We start from the raw sequence: 26,159 nt of genomic DNA, 5'->3' as shown, positions 1-26,159 counted from the left end.
ACCCACTCCTCTGTGCCAAGAAAGTTGGAAGACAGCTACCTAGCCAACCGACTGGAAGAGATCCATACTTGTGTCCATTCCAGAGGAAAATGATCCAAAAGAATGCAGAAATTAATGAACAATGTAAGTAATGTCACACACAAGTAAAATTTTGTTGGAGATAATTCAGAAATGGTTGCAGCAGTACATCGACAGAGAACTGCCAGAAATTCAAGCCATATTCACAAGAAGATGTGGAGGGAGGGATATCATTGCTGATGTCAGACGAATCTTGGCTGAGTGCAGAGAATATGAGAAAGATGTTTATCCGTGTTTTCTTGACCATGCAAAGACATTTGACTGTATGGGCCATAACAAATTTTGGATAACATTGCAAAGGATGGGAATTTCCGAACACTTAATTGTATTTGTGAGGAACCTGTACATAGACCAAGAGGCAGTCGTTTGAACAGAACAAGGGGGTACTGCGTGGTTTAAAATCAGGAAAGGTGTGTGTCAGGGTTGTATTCTTTCACCATACTTTTTCCATCTGTGTGCTAAGCAGATAATCCAAGAAGATGGACTATATGAAGAACAGGGCATCAGGATCGGAGGAAGACTCATTAACAACCTGTGATAAATAACACAACCTTGCTTGTTGAAAGCGAAGAGTACATGAAGCACTGATGAACATCAAAGACTACAGCCTTCAGTATGCATTACACCTCAACTTAAAGAAAACAAAAATGCTCACAACTGGACCAATAAGCAGCATCATGATAAACGGAAAAGATCTAAGTTGTCAGGGATTTCATTGTACTTGGATCCACGGTCAACACCCATGGAAGCAGCAGTTAAGACGTATTGCACTGGGCAAATCTGCTTCAAAAGACCTCTTTAAAAAGCAAAGATGTCACTTTGAGGACTAAGGTGCGCCTGATCCAAGCCATGGTATTTTCAGTCATTTCATAATATACGCGGAAGCTGGACAATGAATAAGGAAGACTGAGGCAGAATTACTGCCTTTGAATTACGGTGTTGACGAAGAATATTGAATATACTCATGGACTGCCAAAAGAGCAAATGAGTCTGTTTTGGAAGAAATACAACCAGAATGCTCCTTGGAAGTGAGGATGGCAAGACCTTGTCTCATGTATTTTGGACATATTATCAGGAGGGACCAGTCCCTGGGGGAGGACACCAGGCTTGGTAATGTAGAGGGTAAATGAAAAAGAGGAAGACCCTCATCGAGATGGATTACACAGTGGCTGCAGCAGTGGGTTCAAACATAGCAACGATTGGGAGGATGGTGCAGGACTGGGCAGGTATCTCGTTCTGTTGTGCATAGGGTCACTGTGAGTCAGAACCGACTAGACGACACCTAATGAACAACAACAATGGTCCCGAACTTATGACGGTATTCTGTTCTGACAACTTTATGGTAAGTTGATTCTGATGGAAGTTGAAAACCTCTTTTTAAAATTTTTTTGTGGTTTTCATTATTACTACCTTTTATTATCAGTATCTTTGTAAATCTGATCTCTGAACACCTGGGAGTGAACATCTGAAAATGATAACATCAGCAAATTACATGCTGCAACAGTGTATGTAGTGCATATTACTAACAATAAGATGTACACACGCACACATACAAACAGTAGGTGTGGCTCTTCATAGCTTGAGTATGTCCTAAGTTGAGGACTGCCTGTATCTGGTTGACTGGCAGGGATGGACATCGAGGGAATATCCCTTTTTGCTTCATTTCTCTCCTACCACATGTGGCAGTCCCTAAGGCAGTGTTGGTCCATTAAGCACAATTCTTTTTTAAAGCATTGACCCCTTTTTCCTTTCTTTTGGTAGAGCAAAGTTTAGAAACTTGAACATTTAAAACAGAAAAGTGGGGCTCCCAAATATTTGCACATGCTCACTCTTCTGTCAAGGAGTCCTGGTGGCTCAGTGGTTAAAGTGCTTGGCTACTAACTGAAGGGTTGATGGTTCAAACCCACCAGCTGCTCCTTGGGAGAAGGATGTGACAGCTTGCTTCTGTAAAGATTTACAGCCTTGGAAATTCTATGGGACAGTTCTACTCTGCCTATAGGATCATGATGAGTGAGAATCGACTGAATGGCAAAGGGTTTGGTTTTTGGTTTTACTTGTCTGTCTAGAAGATTTTTTTTCTACTTCCTGTTTGTCCTTCAAGACCCAGATTAGGTCCCTTTCTCTGAAAGTGTCTTATTTAGGGGGCTTGTACCATGAAGTTTAGTTATAGACTTCTATGGCACATACATCTACCGTTTTCTTGCCGTGTGTGTGTGTTCTGCTTTGCTGAGTGAGGTGTTATACTGCAGTTTTTATGTTCCTGAGCTGCTTCTCTGTCTTACTCTGGCTCCTCAGCTAGATTAGCAGCAGCTTGGGAACTAGGTTATCTTGTCTCTCCGTGTATTATGGTCTGCATTCTGTTTTGAGGTTGGTAGCCAAAAGCACTCAGTCAATTCCCTTGACTCGATGGTGGAAAAAAATGGATCCTGACTTAAAAGCCTGCAAAGGTGAACACTTCATGATCTAATAATAGTTCCCCCCTTTGTGGAACGCTCACTCTTCCGGAGAGAACTGCCATCTGCTTAAAAGCCATGCTTCCATTCTCTGGTTCTCCTAATGGAAGTCTTTTTAAGGTTTCGGAAAATTACCCTCACATGTAAATGACTTGATGAAGAATGTCAGTTGCTGCCTGTGAGCTCATATGCTCAATGCAGAAGGAATTGCTATACAGTTTATTTAAAAAAAAAAAAAGAAAAAGTCTGCATGCAAATGAATGAGAATGTGAGCTAGCCAGCCACCTGAGAAGTCACTAGAAGCAGAAGCAAGAGAGATCTGAGTACAATGGCAAGGGGACCTATTAAAAAAAACCAAATGATTGCCACTGCCGCGTGCTTTGGTGAATAGTTCCTTACACAGCAGAACCAAATCATCCTGGAGGCATTCTGTAGCTCTCAGCCAGAGGTAGAGAAGCCTTGGTGGTGCAGTGGTTAAGCAGTTGGCTACTAATGGAAAGGTGGGCAGTTCACACCTACCCAGTGGCTCAGCGGGAGAAAAGACCTGGTGATCTGCCCTCATAAGGATTACAGCCCAGGAAACCGTATGGGGCAGTCCTACTCTGTCCCATGAGCTTGTTGTGATTTGGAATCAACAGCATACAACAATAGCAGCCTTAGGTGAATGAATAAAGTGTCTCTTTATCTATTTTGACATGTTAAATGTTATTTCATCAGTAAATATTCTTGGAGTTATGAATGTGAATTTTTGGTTATTTTTCTTAAGAATTTTATTAGTGTTGAGATGTGTATATGAAGCAAAATCGAAACCAAACCTGTTGCTGTCGAGTTGATTCCGACTTATATAGCAACCCTACAGGACAGAGTAGAACTGCCCTATGGGGTTTCCAAGGAACAGCTGGTGAATTCAAACTGCTGACCCTTTGGTTAGCAGCCAGGTGTGTAACCACTGTACCACCAGAACACTGTGTATGATATACATGTTTATAACGACACATACACAGATTTTTTTTCCTATTGGTTTACTTGCACTGGGCTTAAATCATTGACATACAGAACCACCACCTTGAGAGAATTTGGAAGTGCTACTCATCAAGCCATTGATACTGAGTAGAGGGTCAGCGAAAAAGAGGAAGACCCTCAATGAGATGGATTGACACAGTGGCTGCAACCATGGGTTGAAGTGTGGCAACTATTGTGAGGATGGCATAGAACCCAGCAGTGTTTTGTTCAGTTGTACATAGGGTTGCTCTGAGGCAGAACTGACTCAGTGGCACCTAACAACAACTCACCAAGTCATTACTTGGGAGCAACCTAGTTCAAATTTTAAACGTAAAAACCCTGAAGTCAGGTGAAAATGACTTAGAGGAGAATGCCAAGGGTGAGTTAAGTTAGCAATGTTAACTGTCTTTGGGCTCAAAATGCATATTTTTTGCAATGAATATTTTTAGTATGTTTATCTTACTCTTTTTCCAGAATGATTTTAAGGTAGTAATTCTTTTCAAAAATACAGGGTTAATTAAACAACGTGGCTATGCAAGTCATAGGCTGCACGAATCCATTACTTCCGCCAGTGTCAGTTGTTTGAACTTCCAGTGCTTTCTCTTGGGCTCTTATTGCATGTCAAAGGTCAGAAAGTCTTCCTTCTTGCTGATACGCCCTACAGAAAACCTTTGATAAATATATAACTTTCTCGACGGCAGCAGTTAGCGGGTTTTATAACTTTCTAGGTGCCTTTTAGCTACGAGTTTTTTATGCAACAGATGATATTTTATCCTCTTCCAGAAATTTTTTATGTTTTAAAATTCTCAGATATTTTACATGCCCTGCACAAAGGTTCTTAACAACCTATGTCCTTTTAATTATTGAGGTTCGCCTTGCATTTTAGACAAATGTATAGTCCATTGCACAGGTGACAACCCACAAGTTATAAATATTAATTTTTTTTATTGTTTACTTTGTCCTTAATGATTTTGATTATAAAGATTTTAATGATATTTAAAACAATTTTTAGCTGTTTTAGAGATACATAGGGTCTTTTCGTTTTTTTTATATAAATAATATTGGTCTGCAACTATAATTATATAATTTTTTATCCTAGAATAAATGTTTTCATTTGGTGTATATTCCTCAAATGAGATGGTAGGTGGCATATAATACATACAGCTTGTGGATGAAAACACTCAAAATAAATGAATTAGTACTTTTGGTAATGAAGAATAAGAACCTGATTGTCCAAGAAGCACCAGTTAAGTTATACACTGGATACTTTTAATAATCCTGAAGCCTATGAACAGATAGGCTCCAATTTAGTTTTAAAGGGAAAAAGGCTGAGCGCGTGTGTAATCCTTGGAGGTTTTTCTCTCTTGTTTGGTAGTTCGTTGATATAAAACCTACTGTTAGTTCGTGATAATTGCTAGTAGGTTGCTGGCAAAAGCCTTGTGATTCTAGCTGGCTGCAGCAGGAGATAAAAGTGTTGTGATAAATCTTAAGGTGGAATTACCTAAATACCAGCAGCTCAGCCTTGAATTACATTTTCCCCAACCAGAGAAGTTGTCACTGGGTTCAGAAATTCTACCTCATGCCCCAACCAGCATTAAGAGGATTGAAAACCTAGGAGTGAATCCCATGACCTGTAACTATATGGAACTAAATGCAGACTGGTCACCATGTTTAGAGAGAAATTGTTGAAGAATTTTCCCTCTATTGTTGCTTGTTATTGTGAATTCTAGGGTGTTGTTGATCCTATCCACAACAGAATGAAACACTGCCCGGTCATGTGCCATCCTTAAAATCATTGCAGCCACTGTGTCAGTCCATCTCGCTGAGGATCTTCCTCTTTTCCACTGACCCTGTACTTTACCAGAATTCTGGGTAATATGGAAGAAAAAAGCAGGAATCAGAACCTGAATCTGAGGCTAAAAAGACAGTATTGTAAATCAGAAGAGGAAGAAAAGCAACTTGTTGCTACAGGATGTGTACTTTTAAGAATGGGGTTTTGCACACTAAAGTGTAATCGGCATCCTATGATATGCTGAGGAGGTGGTCCACGGAAATTAAACAGAATCATGAGAATGGATAAATGTGGTGCACAGAGATGTCAAAAAAGGTGAAAAGAATCTGCGCCATTATGGTCATATTACCAAGTTGACGCTCATGCAAAATTGGGGGCCATCATATGGAGCCCTGGTGCGGCAGTGGTTAAGAGCTCGGCTGCTAATCCACCAGCCACTCCTCGGAAACCCTATGGGGCAGTTCTCCTCTGTCCTGTAGGGTTGCTAGGAGTCGGTAACAACTCAGCAGCAATGGGTTTGGTTGGTTGTTTTTTTTTTTATAACGCCTTGAGAAAAAAAAAGAACGGCATGGGTACCTGGAGATGTGCTGTTGGTATTGAGAGGCAGAACCGAGTTGTGGTGGTTGGTATTTGTACTGACTAGACAGAGAGTTGTATTTAGACTAGTTAATGAATATTCTGTCTTCTAGAGTGACTATCTGGAATGTGATGGAAGGCTGCCATGTACTGTCAAACTTTGATATTCTCACTCAGTGACTTGTCAAAGGATAACTGAACAGTGAAAAGAAACATATTTAGGGATGAAGAGGTTTTGGACAACCAATTGAAGGAAGTATTTTTCAAGTTAGGAGCCTGGAGGCAAAGTGGTTAAGCACTCGGCTGCTGCCGGGAAGGTCGGCAGTTTGACCCCAGCAGCTGCTCCTTGGGAGAAGACATGGCAGTCTGTTTCCAGGAAGATTACAGCCTTGGAAACCCTACTGGGCAGTTCCTCTCTGTCTTACAGGGTCACTGTGAGTCAGAGTGGACTTATGGCAATGGGTATTTTCCAAGTTAGAACTAGAAAAGGAAGCTTCTGAGAGGCAAGTGGCTGACATAGTCACTAACAAAGAGATTATGATTTTTGGATCATTTGAGATACTTGATTTTTCTCTGTAGATGTAGCACTGCTTGTGAAAGCAGACAAGAAGAGTTTTGTTTATTAAAGGCCAACTGACTTGATTAAAGAACTATTAGTAGTATATTTTCATTATGAAAAATTTCAAACAGATACAAGAGTAGAGAGAAGTGTGATGAATTCGATATACCTATTACTCAGCTTCATCAGTTATCAACAGTGTTTCTATTGATACCTAGTTAATGTTTACCTTTTCCTGATTATCTATTAAATTTATTTCAATCTGTTTATTTAAATAGGGATCCAAATAAGATCCATACATTGTGATTATCTTTTAACTCTCTTTAATCTGTAGGTTCTCATTAATTTCTCCCTCTTTTTCCTCGCAAATTTTTGTTGTTATTGTTGAAGAACCTGGATCATTTGTTCTGTTGAGTTTTTATGATCTGGATTGTGCTGATTGCAACTTTATGATGTCGTTTAACATGGGCTTTTGCCCCTTGTATTTCCTATCAGTTGGTTGTTGTTGTTCTTGGTAGGTACCGTGGAGTCTGTTCCAACTCACGGAGACTCTGTGTACAACAGAGTGAAACCCTGTGCAGTCCGGGGCCATCCTCACAATTGTTGCTGTGTTTGAGCCATTGTAGCAGCTACTGTGTCAGTCCATGTCTTTGAAGGTCTTCCTCTTTTTTTCTGACCCTTAACTTTACCAAGCATGATGTCTTTCTTCAAGGACTGATCCCTCCTGATAGCATGTCCTTAGTACATGAGATGAAGTCTCACCATCCTCGCTTCCAAGGAGCACTCTGACTGTATTTCTTCCAAGACAGACTTGTTCGTTCTTCTAGCAGTCCAAAGTATATTCAGTATTCTTTGCCAATACCATAATTCAAAGGCATCAGTTCTTCTTCAGTCTTCCTTATTCATTGTCCAGCTTTCATGTGTATGTGAGGTGATTGAAAATACCATGGCTTGGGTCAGGCTCACCCTAGTCCTCAAAGCGACATCTTTGCTTTTTAACACTTTAAAGAGGTCTTTTGCAAAAGATTTGCCCAATGGAATACATTGATTTCTTGGCTACTGCTTCCATGGGCTTTGACTGTGGATCCAAGTAAAATGAAATCCTTGACATCTTCAATATAAATTGGTAGTTAGATCTAAAACTGAACTGTCCAATATGCTACCCCTGACCTTATGTGGCTATTTAAATTAAAGCTAAATGAAATTAGAAATTTAGGTCCTCAATCGCCCTGCCTTGATTTTTTTTTTCCACTTAGCAATATATCAAGACTTCACTTTCTAGTAATAGAGATTATTTATATGTTTAGCCTCAGCTCTGTCAAATTGTTTTATTTTGCATAGTCACTATGTCATCTACTTTATTTGCCTTTTACTCCTTTATTTCTTTTTATATTTAGGAATGGTTATATTTTTGTTCTAATGGTTATGTTAATAGTATGATGACATGTCTTTCTTCCCTTGCCATATTTCCCCTCCCCTTTTTCTTCCCCCCTAACATGTGCATCTCCTTGTCAGCTCTTGAACATAGTGAGTATCTGCTGCTTCTTGTGCTCCTCCTTCTCACTGGGCATCTGATTTGAAGTAATATCCTTTTACTGTAAGTTAATATCTACAAGACAATAGTAAGCTCATCCTGCTCTCCATATATTTTCCGTTTCCCTCACATTTTCTGAGGGTCGTACTGTATCTGTGTTAGACTATTTAGCCATTTCACATAATACTGACTACCTGTGGTTATCTATAGGCAAATTTGTGTATGAAGGAAGTAATCATCAGCTCTTATGTCAATCTCTCTTCCTGTTTTCTTTTTTTTGGTTCTCTGAAACTCATTTTCTAAGATGGGAATAATAGTCCGTGAGTTTTTGCATCTTCTTAACACTTTGTCTGTGGCCTTTATATTTAAAGATCAGCTTGGCTAGACATAAAATCTACAAGTCATATTCTCTTTCCTTTACTATCTGAAGTATGTTGTAATTGTCTTCTGGCATAAAGCATTGCTGTTGAAAGTGTGATGACTATCTCAGTTTTCTAAGTGACATGGTCCTTTAGCCTGTGTATCCAAAGGACTTTTTCCTTTCTTTAAAGAACCAATAGTTTAACTAGAATATGTCTCAGCTTTTTTGGATGAAAATTTTCAAATATGTTGTATCCGCTTTCATTATACACTTACAAATTGTCTTTTATCTCGGACGTTTTCTTGAGTTACACACTTTATTATTCTGTCCATTGTTTAGGTTTTCTTCTTTATTATATATATCTTGTATCTTCCTTGCTTTTGTATATAATTTTATCTTGAATCCTTCTTATCTTTTTTATTTTTCTCCTAAAATACTTCTCTCTTCCGTTTTTTTTTATTTCTCAAAGGCACTATTTGTAGGATTAATTTGCTTTTGTGTTCTAGTTTAGTCTCCATTTCTAAAGTGGTAAATTCCCTTTTAGTCTAATTTTTTTCCTGAGAATTGTTGTCTCTTTAAATTTTCATTTCCCCCAGTAATCTCTTATGAGTTTAAATCATTACTGTTTGTAGTTTTCTTTTACAGATGTTGCTATTTTCTTAATTTCTTTTAGCTCGTTTCAGAGTATTAGGTTACAGTTTTTACATGTATTGTTGACATGTCTCTGACATGTTTTTATCATTAGTAGGGATGTTATTCTACTCCTTTTTCTTATAAAAACTTTGGATTTGATCATGATCTTTTAATGTTGCTCTTTACATTAAATAAGTTCAAGTAAGTGAAATATTTTCCTGTTCTTTTAGGAAGGAAGTGTGAGCCAGGTTAACTTTTCGTGATTTTGGAGCTCTTCCTTCAGTTTTTGAAAAGTGATAAAATTATGACTTCATACTTTTTGAGGTCTGGCCTTTCTGCTTTCCTCTTCTTTTATCTGGTCCTTCTCTTCCCTTTTCCGTTACTGTCCTTCTCCTGCTAAATGTGGGCTTTACTCTCAGCGTCTTCTCCTCACTGTGGGGCTTTGGTTTTTAGTTTTGAGTGTTTATAGGGCCAGGCTTCTCCAGAACTGTTAGACTGTCCTTTCTGCGCACCCAATGTATTGGATTCTGTAGTCTTCTCCAGTTTTGGTCAGATTTCCAGTAAATACGTGCTGTTAATTTTGGATTTCTTCCAAAATCAGAAGCCCTGTTGCTCTCTTTTTGTTTTTTCTTGTACAGATGCTGAAACCACATAGGTCTTTTTTCTCACTCATTCCTGTTTAGGGGGTCACAGGAGATACCTTGCCATCTGCTTTTTATGTAGATATTGTTCATAGCTCTTTGGTTTTGCAATTTTAATTGCTGTATTTTTATGAGGGACTTTGAGGAGATTTAAAAACTACACACTACCATTTTCTCACAATCTTCCATAAGAACTGTTTTTTATGAAAACTGTAGTCAGTTATGAATTAGGGGGAGAAAGGATATAAAAATGAAAAAGATACTGAGTGATTGTATTTCAGCATTGCAAAGATTATTTTTTAAGCTGAGCAAGAAATTATAACAGCCTTGTAGATACCATTGAGACTTGGTTATCTGGGATTCAAGATGAATGTGGGTCATACATACCTTTCAATGCTAGTCACAAGAAACAGACTTATTTGGAAAGAGAGACTGGTTCCTTTTTTGAGCAAGTGAAGGGACTCAGAACTGTTTCACATGAGTAAAAAACCAAAACCAAACCCATTGCATCGAGTCGATTCTGACTCAAAGCGACCCTATAGGACAGGGTAGAATTGCCCCATAGGGTTTCCAAGGAGTGCCTGGTGGATTCAAACTGCTGACCTTTTGTTTAGCAGCTGAACTCTTAACCACTACGCCACCAGGTTTTCCCACATGAGTAAAGGTTAAGGGAAATAGACCTAGGGGTTTTGTAAGGCAAAGAGATATGGAGATTGTGTCATTAAATGTATTTTTTTTTTTTCCACCTCTGGGAATAAAACTAGGATCAAAGGGGTAAACCTCTAAAGAGACAGATTAGGGCTTCACATTAGAAGTAATTTTCTAATAATCAGAGAACTCTAAAGAGGATGTAATTTTCCCGACGGTGATAATTCAGCTTTTATAGGAAACATTAAACAGGACACGAGTTTGAGTTCATACTTTAGAAAAGTAGTTGCAGTGTGTAGTCTTCGTGAACCATGCCACACATCAATTCCCTTGAGCTTCGTGAAATTGAAATGGCTGGAAAACTATATTATACATTGGCTGTATAATTTGTTTCCACATTGGTGTTTTTTTTTTAATACACCACTTAAAAAAAAACGAAGTGGACAAAGTGCCAGTAATTCAAATTAGAATTGCATGTCTCTGAAAAGCCCTTGAGGGCAAAAGAGAGTGTCTTTCCCTGTTTTTCTTCACCTCTTCTATTTCCCACAGGTATTGTAAGGTGTTACACTTGGAAGTGCTCACTGTGCATTTATTGAATTAAACTGGAAAGAAAGAGTTTCATTGATTAGAGATCCTATTTGGAAGAACTAATCTTCTTAAGTTAATCAGGGAACTAATTTCTGTACTTTCAAATAAATCCATTTCCATATATTCTTAAACAATACCAGCTTAAAATACCCTGAAGCCTTTAATGATACAAAGCAGATGTCAGTCATGCTGTGGGCTGTGCCCATCTTCCAGGTTCTGATGAATAAGAATGCCTCCTTCATTCTCTTGAGTTCTAGGAAAACATTGTTAGAGAGAAGAAAAAGATTTCTATGAAATGATCTCCCAATAAGGAATCTAAAGCCAAGTGAAAAGTGATAAAAACAAAAATATAAGTTCCATATCCTCTGGTTCCTTATTAACTGTATCAGTGAATAAATTATAAAAGTTGTTCTCAGAGTGTTAGATCACTAAACGTTAATTCTGCAGTGGCCATTGGAGGTCAGCTGGTCGGAAAGTCTTAGGATAGGGGTGGGTTTTAGAGGTCTGTGAACCCATTAACATTGCATACAACTGTTTGTGCATGTGGTCCGTTTTCTGAGGGAAAGTGTAATTTTCCTTAGATTCTCAAGTGCCTTGATCCTAAAAAAGTTTTAGAATTAATGAATTCTTGTAATTAAAGATAGAGAAGGAGGCCCAGAAATTCATGTGGCTTATTTGAGTCTACCTTGCTGAATACTGATGGAACCAGGCCTATTCCTACTTGAGTGAGGGCTAACAGGCCTTGTTCTAAGCAGTTTTTTATGTTCGCTCATAATCCTTTTAACTGCTCTTGGAAGCAGCTACTCTTATTAATTATCTCCATTTTATAAGTGAGGAAACTGAAACAGAGGGGTTAGATAACTTGCTGAAGGTACACAGCGAATAAATGACAGAGCAGGATTTGAACCCAGGCATTTTCGTTCTAGAGACCATGCCTTTCACAGCCACAGTACACTGCCCCTCCCAGGGTACTCGCCAGGATGCCAGGCAGCCAGTAAGCAGTGTCAGGACTTGGTGTGGTGGATTTGAGATGTGCAAGGATTCTTGTTTGTTGTAAAATACATGAAGCATTTTTATATTGAACTTTTTTTTTTCCTAGCATGCAATGATGTTGCCTGTTTTGACCCATCATATCCGCTATCATCAGTGCCTAATGCATCTGGACAAGTTGATAGGATATACTTTCCAAGATCGTTGTCTGTTACAGGTAAGAATTACTCTCTCGTAAACTCACATAAAAGCAAGATAGGAGCAATTCATCTTGCAAGTTGCAAATACTGCCTTGTTTTCTCTATACTGGGAGGTGACGAGGCCTTTCAGAAACAACTCTATTCCTCTACCCTGATTGCCTCTGCCGCTTTCAAGTACTCTCACCTCTTTTTTTTTTTTTGAGGCTGTCCCTAAAGAAATAGACTACAGCTAAAATTTCCCTTTCAGACTCAGCCCCCTCAGCTTCTCCTTCTTTAAGGCTCTTCTTTCTAGGTGCACAGTATTTTAACTCTTCCCTGAAAGATGTAGATTTTTAGATATGGGCTTACACCAGCACTGGAGGAGATAAAATGAAAAGCCAAACCAAACCCATTGCCATCAAGTCAACTCCGACTCATAGCAATCCTATAGGACAGAGTAGAACTGCCCTACAGGGTTTCCAAGGCCGTGATCTTTACGGAAGCAGACTGCCACATCCTTCTCCTGCAGAGCGGCTGGTGGGTTCAGACCACCAACTTTTTGGTTCACAGCCGAGTGCCGTAACCACTGTGCCACCAAGCCTCCTAAGATGGAAGAATCAAGGGTTAAAATTTGACTGGATAGATAGATCCCTTTCTCATTTCATATCGGATGATAAAAAGGTGGTGCCTCTATGCTGAGTTTTTAAGACTGAGTTGATTTCATTGTAATTTTAGCTGGCCATGACTCACCCGAGCCATCACTTAAATTTTGGGATGAATCCTGATCACGCCAGGAATTCTTTGTCTAACTGTGGGATCCGGCAGCCCAAATATGGAGACAGAAAGGTTCATCACATGCACATGCGGAAAAAAGGTAAGTTTAGACGACTCTAAAAGATTATGTTTTTGTGTTTTGGCCTGTATTCCCTAATGTTGTAAATTATATCCTCACTGGGAATGGTTCCCTGGGTGACTGCCTCATTCTCTGACCCTCCCAGTGCTTCCTAACGCATAAGTAATAACATTCACTTTGAGCAGAGTGTTAGAATAAGGGCGGATACTTTTTTTAGAAAAATTTCTTTGTCCTATCAAGGGTTTTGAGGAAGTTTATCATATTTTTAGAAATGCAGGTATTAAACCTTTTAAAGTCAAACTGGGATGAGATCATTTCCTTTCTGCATTTGATATGTTGACCCTAGAATGCTTCTGCTGGTATTTACTTGTATATATGTATTTTTGTTTTTAATAGGAATTAACACCTTAATAAATATTATGTCACGCCTTGGCCAAGATGACCCAACTCCTTCAAGGTGAAGTAGGTTTTTTTGTAATAGCTTTATTGAGATTTAATTCACTTACCATACAATTCACCTACTTACAGTATGCAATTCAGTGGTTTTTACTATTTAAAAAGTTGTTCAACCATCACCACAATGTTAGAACTTTTCATCACTCCAGAAAGAAATCCTGTACCTGTTAACAGTCATTTCCCACGAACCCATCCAGCCCTAGGCAGCCACCAGTCTACATTCTATTTCTATGTATTCTATTTATCCATTTTTCAGTGGATGAGCATTAGTATTGTTTCCACTTCGGGACAATCGTGAATAATACTGCTGTGAACATTCATATACACTATTCGTTGTGTGGTCGTTTGTTTTGATTTCTCTTGGGTATTTACCTAGGAGTAGAATTAGTGGGTCATGTGGTAACTCTGTGTCTAACCTTTTAAGGAACTGCCAGGCTGTTTTCCAGAGTGGCTGCACTATTTTACACCCTAACCAGCAGTGTATTAGGGTTCCCGTTTTTCTACATCTTTGCGAACACTTGTTATTGTCTGTCTTTTGGATTGTAGCTTTCATAGCGGATATGAAGTGTTATTGTGATTTTTAGTTTGCATCCCTCTGATAGTTATTGATGTTGTACATATTTTTGTGAGCTTATTGGCCATTTGAATATCTTCTTATATTAGGAGAAATATCTATTTGGATCCTTTTCTCATTTTTAATTGGGTTATTTATTTCTTTATTATTGACTTATAATACTTCTTTATATACTCTAGATGAAGTCCCTTATCAGATATATAATTTGTAAACATTTTCTCTCATTCTGTGGGTCAGCTGTCTTTCCGCTTTCCTGATGCTGTCTTTTGATGCACAGAAGTTTTTAATTTTGATGATGTCCAGTTTATTTATTTTGTTCTTTTATTGTTTGTACTTTTGATGTCATATCTAAGAAACCACTGCGTAGTCTTAAGTCACAAGGATTTACGCCTATGTTTCTTCTAAGAGTTTTATAGTTTTAGCTCTTACATTTAGCACTTTGTTCCATTTTGAGTTAATTTATGTAGGTGGCGTGATGTAGGGGTGCGACTGCATTCATTTGTATATGGAGATCCAGTTGTCTCAGCATCATTTATAGGAGAGACAGTCCTTTCCCCATTGAGTTGTCTTGGTACCCTCGTCAAAATTCAATTGCCTGTAAATACGAGGGTTTATATTTGGACTCTGTGTTCCATTGATACATATGCCTGTCCTTATGCTAGTACCATACTGTCTTGATTACTATAGCTCTCTAGTAAGTTTTGAAATTGAGAAGTGTGAGTTCTCCAACTATGTTCTTTTTCAAGATTGTTTGGGCTTTTCTGGGTCCCTTGTATTTCCATATGAATTTTTGGATCAGCTTGTCGATTTCTGCAAAGAAGTCAGCTGGGATTTTGATAGGGATTGTATTGAATCTGTGGATTAATTTGGAAACTATTACTCTGTCGTATGGATTGCTGTGAGTTCGAATTGACTTAATGGCACACAACAATATAGCAACCATTTTAATAATGTTATGTTTTGCAATCCATAAACATGAAGTGTCTTTCTATTTATTTAGGTATTTAGTTTCTTTCAACAATGACTGTAGTTTTCAGAGTGTAAATTTTGGACATCTTTTGTTAAGTTTATTCCTAAGTATTTTATTATTTTTGATACTATTGTAAATTGAATTGTTTTCTTAATTTCATTTTCACATTATTCATTGCAAATGTATAGAAGTACAATTGATTTTATCTACCTTGTTTCCTGCATCCTTGCTGAATTCATTTATTCTAATAGTTTTTTTAGTGAATTCCTTGGGATTTTCTATATGCATGATCATGTCATCTACAAATAGAGATAATTTTACTTCTCCCTTTCTAATCTGAATGCCTCCCCCCTTTTTTTTTTCCTTGCGTATTTGCCCTGGCTAGACCCTCCAGTACAATGTTGAATGGAAGTGACAAAAGCAGACATCTTTTCCTTATTCCTGATATTAGGGGGAAAACATTCACTCTTTCACCATTAAGTATGATGTTGTCTATGGGTTTTTTATAGATGCACTTTATCAGGTTGAGGGAGTTCCCCTCTTTTTCTAGTCTGTGGAGTGTTTTTATCATGAAGCAGTGTTAAATTTTGTCAAGTGATTTTTCTGCATCTACTGAGATGATTTTGGGTTTTGTACTTTTCTTTTTATTAATGTGGTGTATTACAGTGATTGATTTTCGTATGTTAAACCAAACTTGCATGCCTGGAATAAACCTCACTTGATGTTGATGTAATCGTTTTTATTTGTTGCTGGATTCAGCTTGCTAGTATGTTGTTGAGGATTTTTGCATCTATTTGCATAAGAGATATTGTTCTGTAATGTCATTGTCTGGTTTCAGTATTAGGGTAACATAGCCTCATATAATGAGTTAGAAAGTAATACATTAGCTTTTTAAATTTTACTTCTTAATTTTAAAAGATAACTTTCATATATTAATTAGTCATTTTTGTGTGCCCATGAGCCCCTAAAGAATCTGGGAAGGACATGGGCAAGGTCTGTTCAAACCCATTAACAACCCTGGAAAGCTGACTGGAAGCAAATGCATAATGGCTGTTGAGGCCCTCATGTTGCTCTCTTTGTGGATTTCCTTGGTGTGTGAAGTACAGCAGATTGCTCTTTTTAATACAGTGGCTTGAAAGTTAAGAGCAGTGCTTGTCATCCTAGGAATCCAGCCTTGGATAGATTAAAGGTGGGTTAGAAAAACAGAAACAAAACCCCAACTCAGGGCAACCCCATGCGTTTCAGAGTAGAACTGCGTTCCCATAGGGTTTTCAGTGACGGTGGTGTTTCGGAAATAGATTCCAGGCCTTTCTTCTGAGGAGCCTCTAGGTGGATTTGAATCGCCAACATTTTGATAAGTAGCTGAGCATATAGAGTAGGGTTAAAAGTGACAGAGACAGTTGAGACAATTGCTTCAGTTGCTAACCTGCCTCTGTAGCCAAGACAATTGCCAGCCATGGCCGACCAAGCTTTCTTTTCTACTTTCTTCTTCAGATATCACTGCCTTACTTTGTCACCTTGCCTTGACTTGCCCTCCTTCGAGGTTATTATAAACCAAACTACCTTTCCTCTTCAACTAAGAGGGAAAAAGAAAGGCAGGACAAAGCTTTAAAATTCAGGTTCGAAGCCTCACTGGGGTGTTCCCTGAGAGTCTGAGATCAGAAAAGAGCTGTCTCGTTAAGAGCCCTTAGTCACACCCTCAGGGATATTGTGATCATGGTTTCACGCTACCTGGATGACCAGTTCAGTATTTTAGTTAGTCGAATTCTGAATACCCGTCAGCAGCTTTAACACAGTAACACACACTATAACCCGTTACTGTCTAGTGGATTCTGACTCAAAGTGACCCTGTAGGACAGAGTTGAACTGCCTTATATGGTTTCCAAGGAGCGCCTGGCGGATTCCAACTGCCAGCCTTTTGGTTAGCAGCCAAACTCTTAACCACTGCGCCACCAGGGCTCTTCACACAGGATACTTAATTTCAGTGACGAAAAGACAGTTTAAATGTTCTTGGTCTCATCTACCCCAATCACAGCTGTTGGTATGTAAATGGTGTCTTTTGATAGCACTCTTTGATGCCTCATGATTTAGGTTTTCTTTTACTCTATTACTTTATTCTTTTTTACTTTGGCAAAGGGAATGATGTCAGGGAAGCTGGGCTGTTCTGAATTTACAGTTTTGAAAATGGTACCACTGACAGAGAATAAACAAAATAATCTCTCCTGATCTTTGACACCTGGCTTTTGCTGCTTGTGTTGAGAGCCTCCTGCCATGCTTATGATCTTCTTGCCGATGCACAGGTGACCCCAAGTTTCTATTCAGAGGGCGCCACCCGGCCTCGCCTTCAGGGTCTGCTCCTGTTTGACCGCTGCTGCCTAGCAGCCCACAGCTGTGCCCGTGCCGGAAGCTGTGCTCAAGGAGCTCCATTCACATTTGATTTTACAGACATTTATCTAGTCCCTCTTCAGTTTGTGGCAGTTTGTAGACATTTTAGGCGATCTAAAGGCAAGGCAGACAAAGCCCCCACTCGCCAGGAGGTGTAACTACCTAGGATGGGGTGAGAGTGCTGTAAACATAAATAACTTAATAGAAGGGAGTTGCTGGTTTTAAGTGCTTTAGCGGAGGATAAAAACCACACACACACACACACGTGCATGCGCACGCACAACTGCTGTGAGGCGAAGGCTGGATGTGGTGGTGGTTTAGGGATTAGAGGTCAGTTTTTTACTGTGTGCTTGAATAATTGAGTTCACTTGAAACAATTTGCCCTCTCCCGTGTGTTTCTTAGTTGGTGATTGTAAAATGGCACGCAGCAGTCTCAGCTCCTTGCAAGTGTTTGTATATTTTTGAAGCAGATACTAGAAGATTACAACTATCAGTCTTTCTATGTCCTCCCCAAGCAAGCTTGCTCAGATTTTGAGACTTGAGAAGGGAGAGAGGGAGTGAGTGAGTAAAGAGATGGAGAGAGAGAGAGAGGGAGAGGGAGCGAACACGCTAGTGGGTGGTTGGGGGATCTGTTTCTGGCACTGAGTGAGAAGCTGAGGAGCAGGGGTGGGGTGGGGGGCAGAGGAGAGGGCACAGAGGAGCGGCTCTTGGCTGAATTCTTCTTCCTCCAGTTCCCCTGAGAACCATCCTTCTCTAGTCCTATCAGGCAATTAGTTACTACAGTCTACCAGATTACCTCCGTAGTCAGTCATCGTGCCATTTCTGGTGCTTTGACTCTAGTTCCTAACTGGGACATCTCATTACCTACTGAATATGGTCTGTACCTTCCTCACAGCAATCCTAGCTCTCAGGGTCTGGCCCCAGGCCACCTCTCAGCACAGCTCTCTTTTCTGTGTGGCTCTCTCCACACCATCAAGACTGAAGTGTTTCCTGTTGCCCAGGCATACCCTCTCCTTTCCCTGTATGCCATTAGTCATTGGCTGTTAGCTCCAGGATGCCTCTAACATCCTGTCTAAATCCTGCCTGTATTGGTTTTCTGGTACATATTTTCATTCTCTGGTGTATTATAATTAGTTGTGTTGTGGGGCTCATTTTCTTTGCTGTGCTGTAAGCCCTTTGAAGGTTTATGGTCCTATTCATTAAAAAAAATGTTTTTTCTTTACTTTTGTAACGAACGCCTTTCACAGAGCAGGTGCTTAGTAGATAAGTTTTGAATGAAAGAATGCCACTCATAATATTTCCACTATCCAAGGTTATTTACTTATAAAAAAATATTTAGTGAGTAGAAATAGGGAAACTGAGGCATTGAGAACAGCCATGGTCAGGGCCATTAGAGGAATTTTAAATCGCTGGTTAGTATCTTACTTAAACTGATTTGGGGAGAGCAAGGATTTACAAAAAGGCAAAAAGGCTTATCATTAATAAATAATAGCCTGTCTGCTTATCAAAACTACAAAAGAATTAACTTTTATGATAGCATCATGAATATAAAGTCTCAAGTGAATATGCCACCCATAATTTTAAAAAGTGTCACTGGTTAGCCACATGAATCTCAGTTGTATAGTTATTTTTAACTCATCCAAATCGTGATGAAAGATTATCATAACAAAGGGTCTCTGAAGGATTGGGCATTTGGTGAGGTTCAAGTAATCCGTGTATTATCAGTAAGACCTTTGGGAAAGAAGTGCCAGGAAAGTGGTAATGGGAAATGAGCATCCAGCTGCCTCAGCTCTTTCTTTTTCTTTGTTCTTTTTTTTTTTTTTTGATTGGTAGTGTTGTTGCCAGACATATAAGAATCTATTGGACCAACAGAGAGACGTGTGTGGACTACTTATTAATGCCTGTGTAGTTAAGGAAATGATAGTTGTAAAGTGTCTTTTCAGCCAATTATACATGAGTATTTTGCATCTAAGAAAACTGTAACAATAACAACATGCATTGAATAAATCTGAATTCCACTGGGTGGATTTACTGACTTAAATGCTTCAAATTAAATCCCAGAGATGTTTAAACTGGGCTCCAGAGATCCAGTGGTCCTGAGATCTCGTGTACCTCTCACTCCCCAAATGTCTGGGTAGATGTAATGAATAGCAGGAATTCCTGAACTGAGGGGAAGGACTGACTGGCCTCCAAGGTCCCTTCCAGCTCTACTCGGGTCTTGGAATGCAAAGGTGAGAAAATACTGTTAGTCCGTCCCTCTAGCAGTTACCTTTGTACTTGGCCTGTCCCAAAGTGGCTTTCTGTAGAGTAAATGGCAGTTGACAGCAATTACTGTTACAGGGAGATTTTTGTGTTTTATAAAGTGCTTTGAATTCCTCAGACAAAATGTGCTGTATAAATGCTACACTTAATCTAGATTTCATAATGCCTCTGTTGATTCGGTTCACAAAAACAAATGGAGTGTATATTGCTCAGTAAACACCTCATCCTGGAGCTTCCCAGTATTTGTAAAGGGGATGATTAGAGAAAGTATAAACAACGGAAGAAGGACCAAAAGATTTGCTACGGCTGTTAACAAGGACTACCAGTTCAGTGTGTCCATTTTTCTAGATAAACTATGGGATTATGAATTGTTCAGTATAATAGTAAACCGAAGTGGTATTTTATCCCCGTTTTTCTCTGTGGCTTATTGCCAGAGTTTAGTTATAATGTGAAGCCCTGGTGGCGCAGCGGTTAAGAGCTTGGCTGCTAACCAAAAGGTTGGCAGTTCAAATCCACCAGCAGCTCCTTGGAAACCCTATGGAGCAGTTCTGGTCTGTCTTGTAGGGTCACTGTGAGTCGGAATTGACTTGATAGCAATGGGTAAGTTATAATATATATATCAAAAGCAAAAAAACAAACCCACTGCCGTTGAGTCGAATTCTGACTCACAGCGACCCAGTAGGATAGAGCAGAACTGCCCCGAGGGGTTTCCAAGGCTGTAAATCTTTACGGAGCAGACTACCACGTCTTTCTCCTGAGGAGCAACTGGTGGATTCAAACTACTGACCTTTTGGTTAGCAGCCAAGCATTTTAACCACTTTGTCACCAGGGCTCCCTAATATAGATACAGACAAACACTTTCTGGATATGGGCAAATTGTTTAATGAATGACAAGCTTCCTGTTAAATAAACCTGTTTAGAATCATGGCCTTGTATTTTAACAAACTGAATAATATTCTAGCTTTGTGGTTATTAAAATGTTAATCGTAGTTGTTGTCTCCCTAAAGTTTATAAAAGGAATTTAAGCAAAAACTATGCCTGTATGACTTCCTTCAAAATAATATATAGATCAAAGTAACTATTACCCTTTGACAAGATATCTTCTTCCCCCATGTGTCTGTCAGTTTGTCATGCTGTGGGGGCTTGCCTGTTGCTGTGATGTTGGAAGCTATGCCACCGGTATTCAGAAACCAGCAGGGTCACCCATGGAGGACAGGTTTCAGCTGAGCTTCCAGACTAAGACAGACTAGGAAGAAAGACCTGGCAGTCTACTTCTGAAAAGCATTAGCCAGTGAAAACCTTATGAATAGCAGCCTATTCAATCTGTATGCTGAGCAAATAATACGAGAAGCTGGACTATATGAAGAAGAACGGGGTATCAGGATTGGAGGAAGACTCATTAACAACCTGCGTTATGCAGATGACACAACCTTGCTTGGTGAAAGTGAAAAGGACTTGAAGCACTTACTGATGCAGATCAAAGACCACAGCCTTCAGTATGGATTACACCTCCACATAAAGAAAACAAAAATCCTCACAACTGGACCAATGAGCAGCAACATCATGATAAATGGAGAAAAGACTGAAGTTGTCAAGGATTTCATTTTACTTGGATCCACAATCAACAGCCATGGAAGCAGCAGTCAAGAAATCAAGAGACGCACTGCATTGGGTAAATCTGCTGCAAAGGACCTCTTTAAAGTGTTGAAGAGCAAAGATGTCACCCTGAAGACTAAGGTGTACCTGACCCAAGCCATGGTATTTTCAGTCACTTCACGTGCATGTGAAGGCTGGACAATGAATAAGGAAGACGAATTGACACCTTTGAATTGTGGTATTGGTGAAGAATATTGAATATACCATGGACTGCCAAAAGAACAAACAAATCTGTCTTGGAAGAAGTACAACGAGAATGCTCCTCAGAAGCAAGGATGGTGAGACTGCGTCTTACATACTTTGGACATGTTGTCAGGAGGGATCAGTCCCTAGAGAAGGACATCAAGCTTGGCAGAGTACAGGGTCAGCAGAAAAGAGGAAGACAGTCAACGAGGTGGATTGACACAGTGGGTACAACAATGAGCGCAAGCATAACAACGATTGTAAGGATGGTGCAGGACCAGGCAGTGTTTCGTTCTGTTGTGCATAGGGTCGCTGTGAGTCGGAGCTGACTCGGCAGCACTTAACAACAACGACAACAAGATATCTTCTTATTCTTTAGTAAAACATTAGACAATCCAAATATGGCTTGCCCCCATTCCCCACCCCTGCCGGGGTTTCTTGCTGTCCATGTTAATGGAATTTTATTCTGTAGTACTTTGAATTGTTAGGAAGAAAATGAAGCCTCTACCCCAGAAAGTGTGCTTTTATTACATCCTTACTGGTTTATGAAAAAGAATAGGGTAATATTAATTTCCTCCCTTTTAAAAACTCAACATTGCTTAATTTAGATGTCCTATCATCTCTCAGGACAATAACATACTCTCAGGACAATAACATACTAGGTTTCTTGAAATAATCCAGAGGAATGATGGGTTAATCTTATCTTACCATTAAATGGTGCCTCTATTTCTTGATGCTTTCTTCAAGAATGATGGCAGATACTTTTGGAGTTCTGATGTATTTGACAGAAAGCAAAATTGCAGTACTGAATAGCTTGTAAAATATTTTTTTGTTTCTTAAGAATATATTCTGGTGTTTTAAAAATATAAGGTTATTCCACAGGAGAACTTTTGGCTGATGGAGTAGCCACAAAAAATAAAATGTCTTTTAAAAGCTAGTATACATTTGGTAAAGGAGCCCTGGTGGTGCAGTGGTTAAAGCGCTTGACTGCTAAACAAAAGTTTGACAGTTTGAACCCACCATTCTCCGTGGGAGGAGGATACGGCAGTCTGCTTCTACAAAGATTTACAGCCTTGAAAATCCTGTGATGTAGTTCTACTCTGTCCTGTAGGGTTGTTATGAGTCAGAATCGACTTGATGTGGGTTTGTTTTTTTGGTATATGTATGGTAAGAATAAGAAAAGTGTGTTTTAGGGCCTGACACTTGTTTTTTTGTAAATTATTTAGATTATGAGATCTTCAGTACAGCCATAAATTGAATGGCTTTGCTTTTTTTCCTCCCACTTTCCATTACTGGCTATAAATCTATTCATGAAAGAGGTGAAATGATATAAAATTGAACCCAGATTCCCAAGCAGATGATGTGGTAGCCAAGATTCATTTAATTTACAAGTGTTTTTTTTTTATTTTCTACTACATACTGAAACTATAGGGAGACTTTAAATATGGAAAATAAACTGGCACATAGAAACAGAGAACAGTGCAGGACAGTATGTAATTTTGTTATAATTTGAGTGATAAATGTTTGTCTTGTGGGAGTGGGAATGGAGGGAGTTAGCCAGCATCTGGTGATCTCCAGTAGTAGGGCAGGCGTCCGCTTCCCAGCTGAGCTGAAGCTGATGCTGAAGAGTGAGCAGCATTTGGAAGAAGTAACATGGAAGGAGAAGGAATGATGTGTGTATGATACAGTGAGGAGATCAGCCAGATTGGGGTTGAAAATTACTGTTGAAAGTAGATAACATGAGTGGGTATGATGGGACGTAATAAAAGACTGGGCTTTGAAATCCAGACAGGTTTAGACTTGATAGTCAATTATTGAATTTGCTGAGAAGATGAGGGTCTATGTCAGAGATATTTAAGGAAGCCACTGGAGTCAGGGAACTGGCTTCTGTCAGGCCCAGGCCTGTTCTTTGCCTTCCTTGCTCGTATCCCAGGGGCTCAGTGTACCCACTTCCTTCTTGAATGGTGTCTTTTCTGTTTGTTCTTTCAGTTCTGCATCCCTCAATTCCAGATTTTGTCTTGCAGCAGCTAGCCATGAAACAAGCCCTGAAGTTCTTTCCCCATTTAACTTCAGACAACTCATCATTTTCTCAGCCTACTTTAATTAGGTTTACTTCCACCACTTCACAGGGATTACCCATCAAGGTCCTCAGGAATGTCCCCAGATCACTGACTGAATCAGCGATCTGTTCTTATCTTACTTGAGTCTAAGTAGCACTGGGCACAGTTGACCACTCCTTTCTCGAACTGTGTTCTTTTCTTTGGCTCAGAGGATAACACACTGGCTGCTTTTCCTCCCACCTCCCTGGCCAGTCCTTCTCCTTTGCTGACTCTCCTGCTCCACCCCTCACCCTTGACCCTCTCCTGGGCTTAACCCTGGGACCCCTTCTTTTCTGTAGCTGCCTTATCTCCCCAGGTAGTGTCATCTAGTTCTGTCACCTTAAATACTGTCTAAACATTAACTCTTGAAGGTTTATTATGAGCTTTGTCCTCACCTGTGTTATCAGGAGGACCAGTCCCTGGAGAAGGACATCATGCTTGGTAAAGTAGAGGGTCAGCAAGAAAGAGGAAGATCCGCCCTCAATGAGATGGATTGACATAGTGGCTGCAATGATGGGTCCAAACGATTGTGAGGATGGCATGGGACTGGGCAGCTTTTTGTTTGTTGTATGTACATGGGGTTGCTATTTGAGTTGGAACCAACTCAGAGGCACCTAACACATACCTAACACACATACACACATGAATAGTAGGTTAATATACCCGGCACTTTATTATGTCTTTCCATTTGGGTGTTTTATAGGCTTTACAAAGTTAACACGTCCAAAATGCAACTCCTGTGCTTCCCCCAAACCAGCTGTCCCTTTGGTCTTTCTCTTCTCAGTTAATGGCACTACTCTTCACCTAGCTACTTATGCTAAAATCTAGGAGTGGACCTTCATTCTTTAATTTGCTCAAATTCTGACTATCAGCAATTCTTTTCAGCTGTATCTCCAAAATGTATCCCAAATCAGACTGTTTCTCACCTTCTCCACCATTATCTCCCCAGCCTAAACCACCATCATCTCTCATTGGGCTGACTGTAATTACCTCCTCAGGGCATCTCCTACCTGCACCCATTCTCTGTGTAGCAGCCAGAGTAGCCTTTTCAAGCCCTAACTAATTAGATCATGCCGTGTTCTCTGCTTGACCAAAGAGACAGTGATCTACTTCAGGACTGAGAAGATAGCCATGTTGGACTTCTGAGAGGCAGAGGAGGTTTTCCCTGGATTGCTATCCTGGTCATTTCTGCCTTGTCCTCTAATGTGAAAAACGAACACCCTGTGAGATGTGACTTCATCATAAAATTAAGATATTATAAGTAAAGAGTGGTCTGTGCCCTGGGAAGCAGGATTCATTTTGATGAAGGGAAGGCAGGGTCTTGCAGAGAAGATAACACTTTTGCTGGGCCTTGATGGAGGGAGTAGGTTTTCCGTGTGGCCCAGTGTACAGGGGAGAGTGGAAAGCTGTAGGATGGCAGAGAGCTTGGCCTTAGCAGAGGCACTGAGTATTTAGGGGATGTCTTTTTCAGAGAGTAACAGGCAGTTTTGAAGCAGGAGCCCAGTGCCTAGGTGTAAGAGGATGGCAGTGGAAAGTGAAAAGGTGGATTAGCCAGGATTTGGAAGGACTGTGGATGCTAGGTTGTTTAGCCTTTGCACAATGGGAAGCCATCCTTAGAACACTGTACCAAGCCAGGCTTTTCAGTATTCAGTTTTAACCCACTCTAGAATGCATTCTCCATTCTCTGCTCTGCTTGACACTAATGTGGAAAGATTCACAATTACTAGGGGTCTATCTCCTTGACTTCTGTGGATGCTTTAAGTCTGATTTTCAGGGCAAGAAGACCCCCAGGTTAGAAAGCCTGTACCACAAGGCATGCTAGAATACTCTTTGCTCAGGCCCTGATTTAAAAAAAAAACAAACAAAAAAACACATTGCCATCAAGATGAATTCTGACTCAGAGAGACCCTATAGGATATAGTAGAACTGCCCCATAGGATTTCCATAGGGTTTCCTTACAGAAGCAGACAGCCACATCTTTCTCCAGTGCAATGGCTGGTGGGTTTGAACCATTGACCTTTCAATCAGCAGCCGAGTACTTAACCACTGTACCACCAGGGTTCTCTTTGGGCAGGCCCTGATGCCTGCGGGCTAGGATGGTGGTTGGCGTTCCTGATTAGGAGCAATAAGGTAGAACCTTTTGAGTGCTAAAAGAGCTAACCCTCACGTGTCCTTTTCTTTCAGCAGAGGGAGGGAATGTAAATGCATGCTATTTTAAGTGATCTTTTGAATTCTCACTCTAGGATTAACCACAATGAACGGTTGGAGTTCCTGGGTGATGCTGTTGTTGAATTTCTGACCAGGTATGCTTTTCTACCATTCCCTGAAAATTGTTACGTTTTATAGGTAACATACTTAATGCAGTACCTTCTTTGCGATTAGCCACATAAGGCTTTGGGATACTGTGTAGTTTGCCTCTTCTGTAGCGCTTAAAAGCCACATGTCTGTGACTTCTTGCCCTGCCAACTTGCACTCGCTGGTACTGTAATGAGCAGGATTACAAGATGAAAGGCTAGTGTCTTGGTCCTGTCAAGTACGTGTTAAAGTTGCTCACAGCCACAAGAGATCAGCTTGTCTTGGTCTGGATGCTGCAGAGCTTATATTCAATTTATAAAGAAAGGGATGATATTTTAAAATGTCATTTCATTTTCTAGGATTTGTCTTTTATCCCTTTCTTACTCTTTCTG

The 26,159-nt window shown here is 39.9% G+C and overlaps 1 protein-coding gene across 13 annotated transcripts in view; it reads left to right on the top strand.

The window, feature by feature from the left end:
- DROSHA (drosha ribonuclease III) overlaps nucleotides 1-26,159 on the top strand; it is a 137,909-nt gene that overhangs the window by 71,644 nt on the left and 40,106 nt on the right. For all 13 annotated transcript variants that reach the window (XR_010318327.1, XR_010318328.1, XM_064270918.1 and 10 more), the window contains 4 exons: nucleotides 11,965-12,072; nucleotides 12,770-12,908; nucleotides 13,284-13,344; nucleotides 25,716-25,775. Coding sequence is in view for 11 of the 13 variants with exons in the window: in XM_064270918.1 (XP_064126988.1) it covers nucleotides 11,965-12,072; nucleotides 12,770-12,908; nucleotides 13,284-13,344; nucleotides 25,716-25,775 (368 nt within the window). In the remaining 2 variants the exon portion in view is untranslated. The remainder of the gene's footprint in view (nucleotides 1-11,964; nucleotides 12,073-12,769; nucleotides 12,909-13,283; nucleotides 13,345-25,715; nucleotides 25,776-26,159) is intronic.

This window comes from Loxodonta africana, chromosome 2, assembly GCF_030014295.1.
Source record: "Loxodonta africana isolate mLoxAfr1 chromosome 2, mLoxAfr1.hap2, whole genome shotgun sequence".
NCBI classification, from domain to species: Eukaryota; Metazoa; Chordata; class Mammalia; order Proboscidea; family Elephantidae; genus Loxodonta; species Loxodonta africana.
The sequence above is the reverse complement of the archived record's forward strand: the minus strand, read 5'-3'. Positions and strand labels throughout refer to the sequence as shown.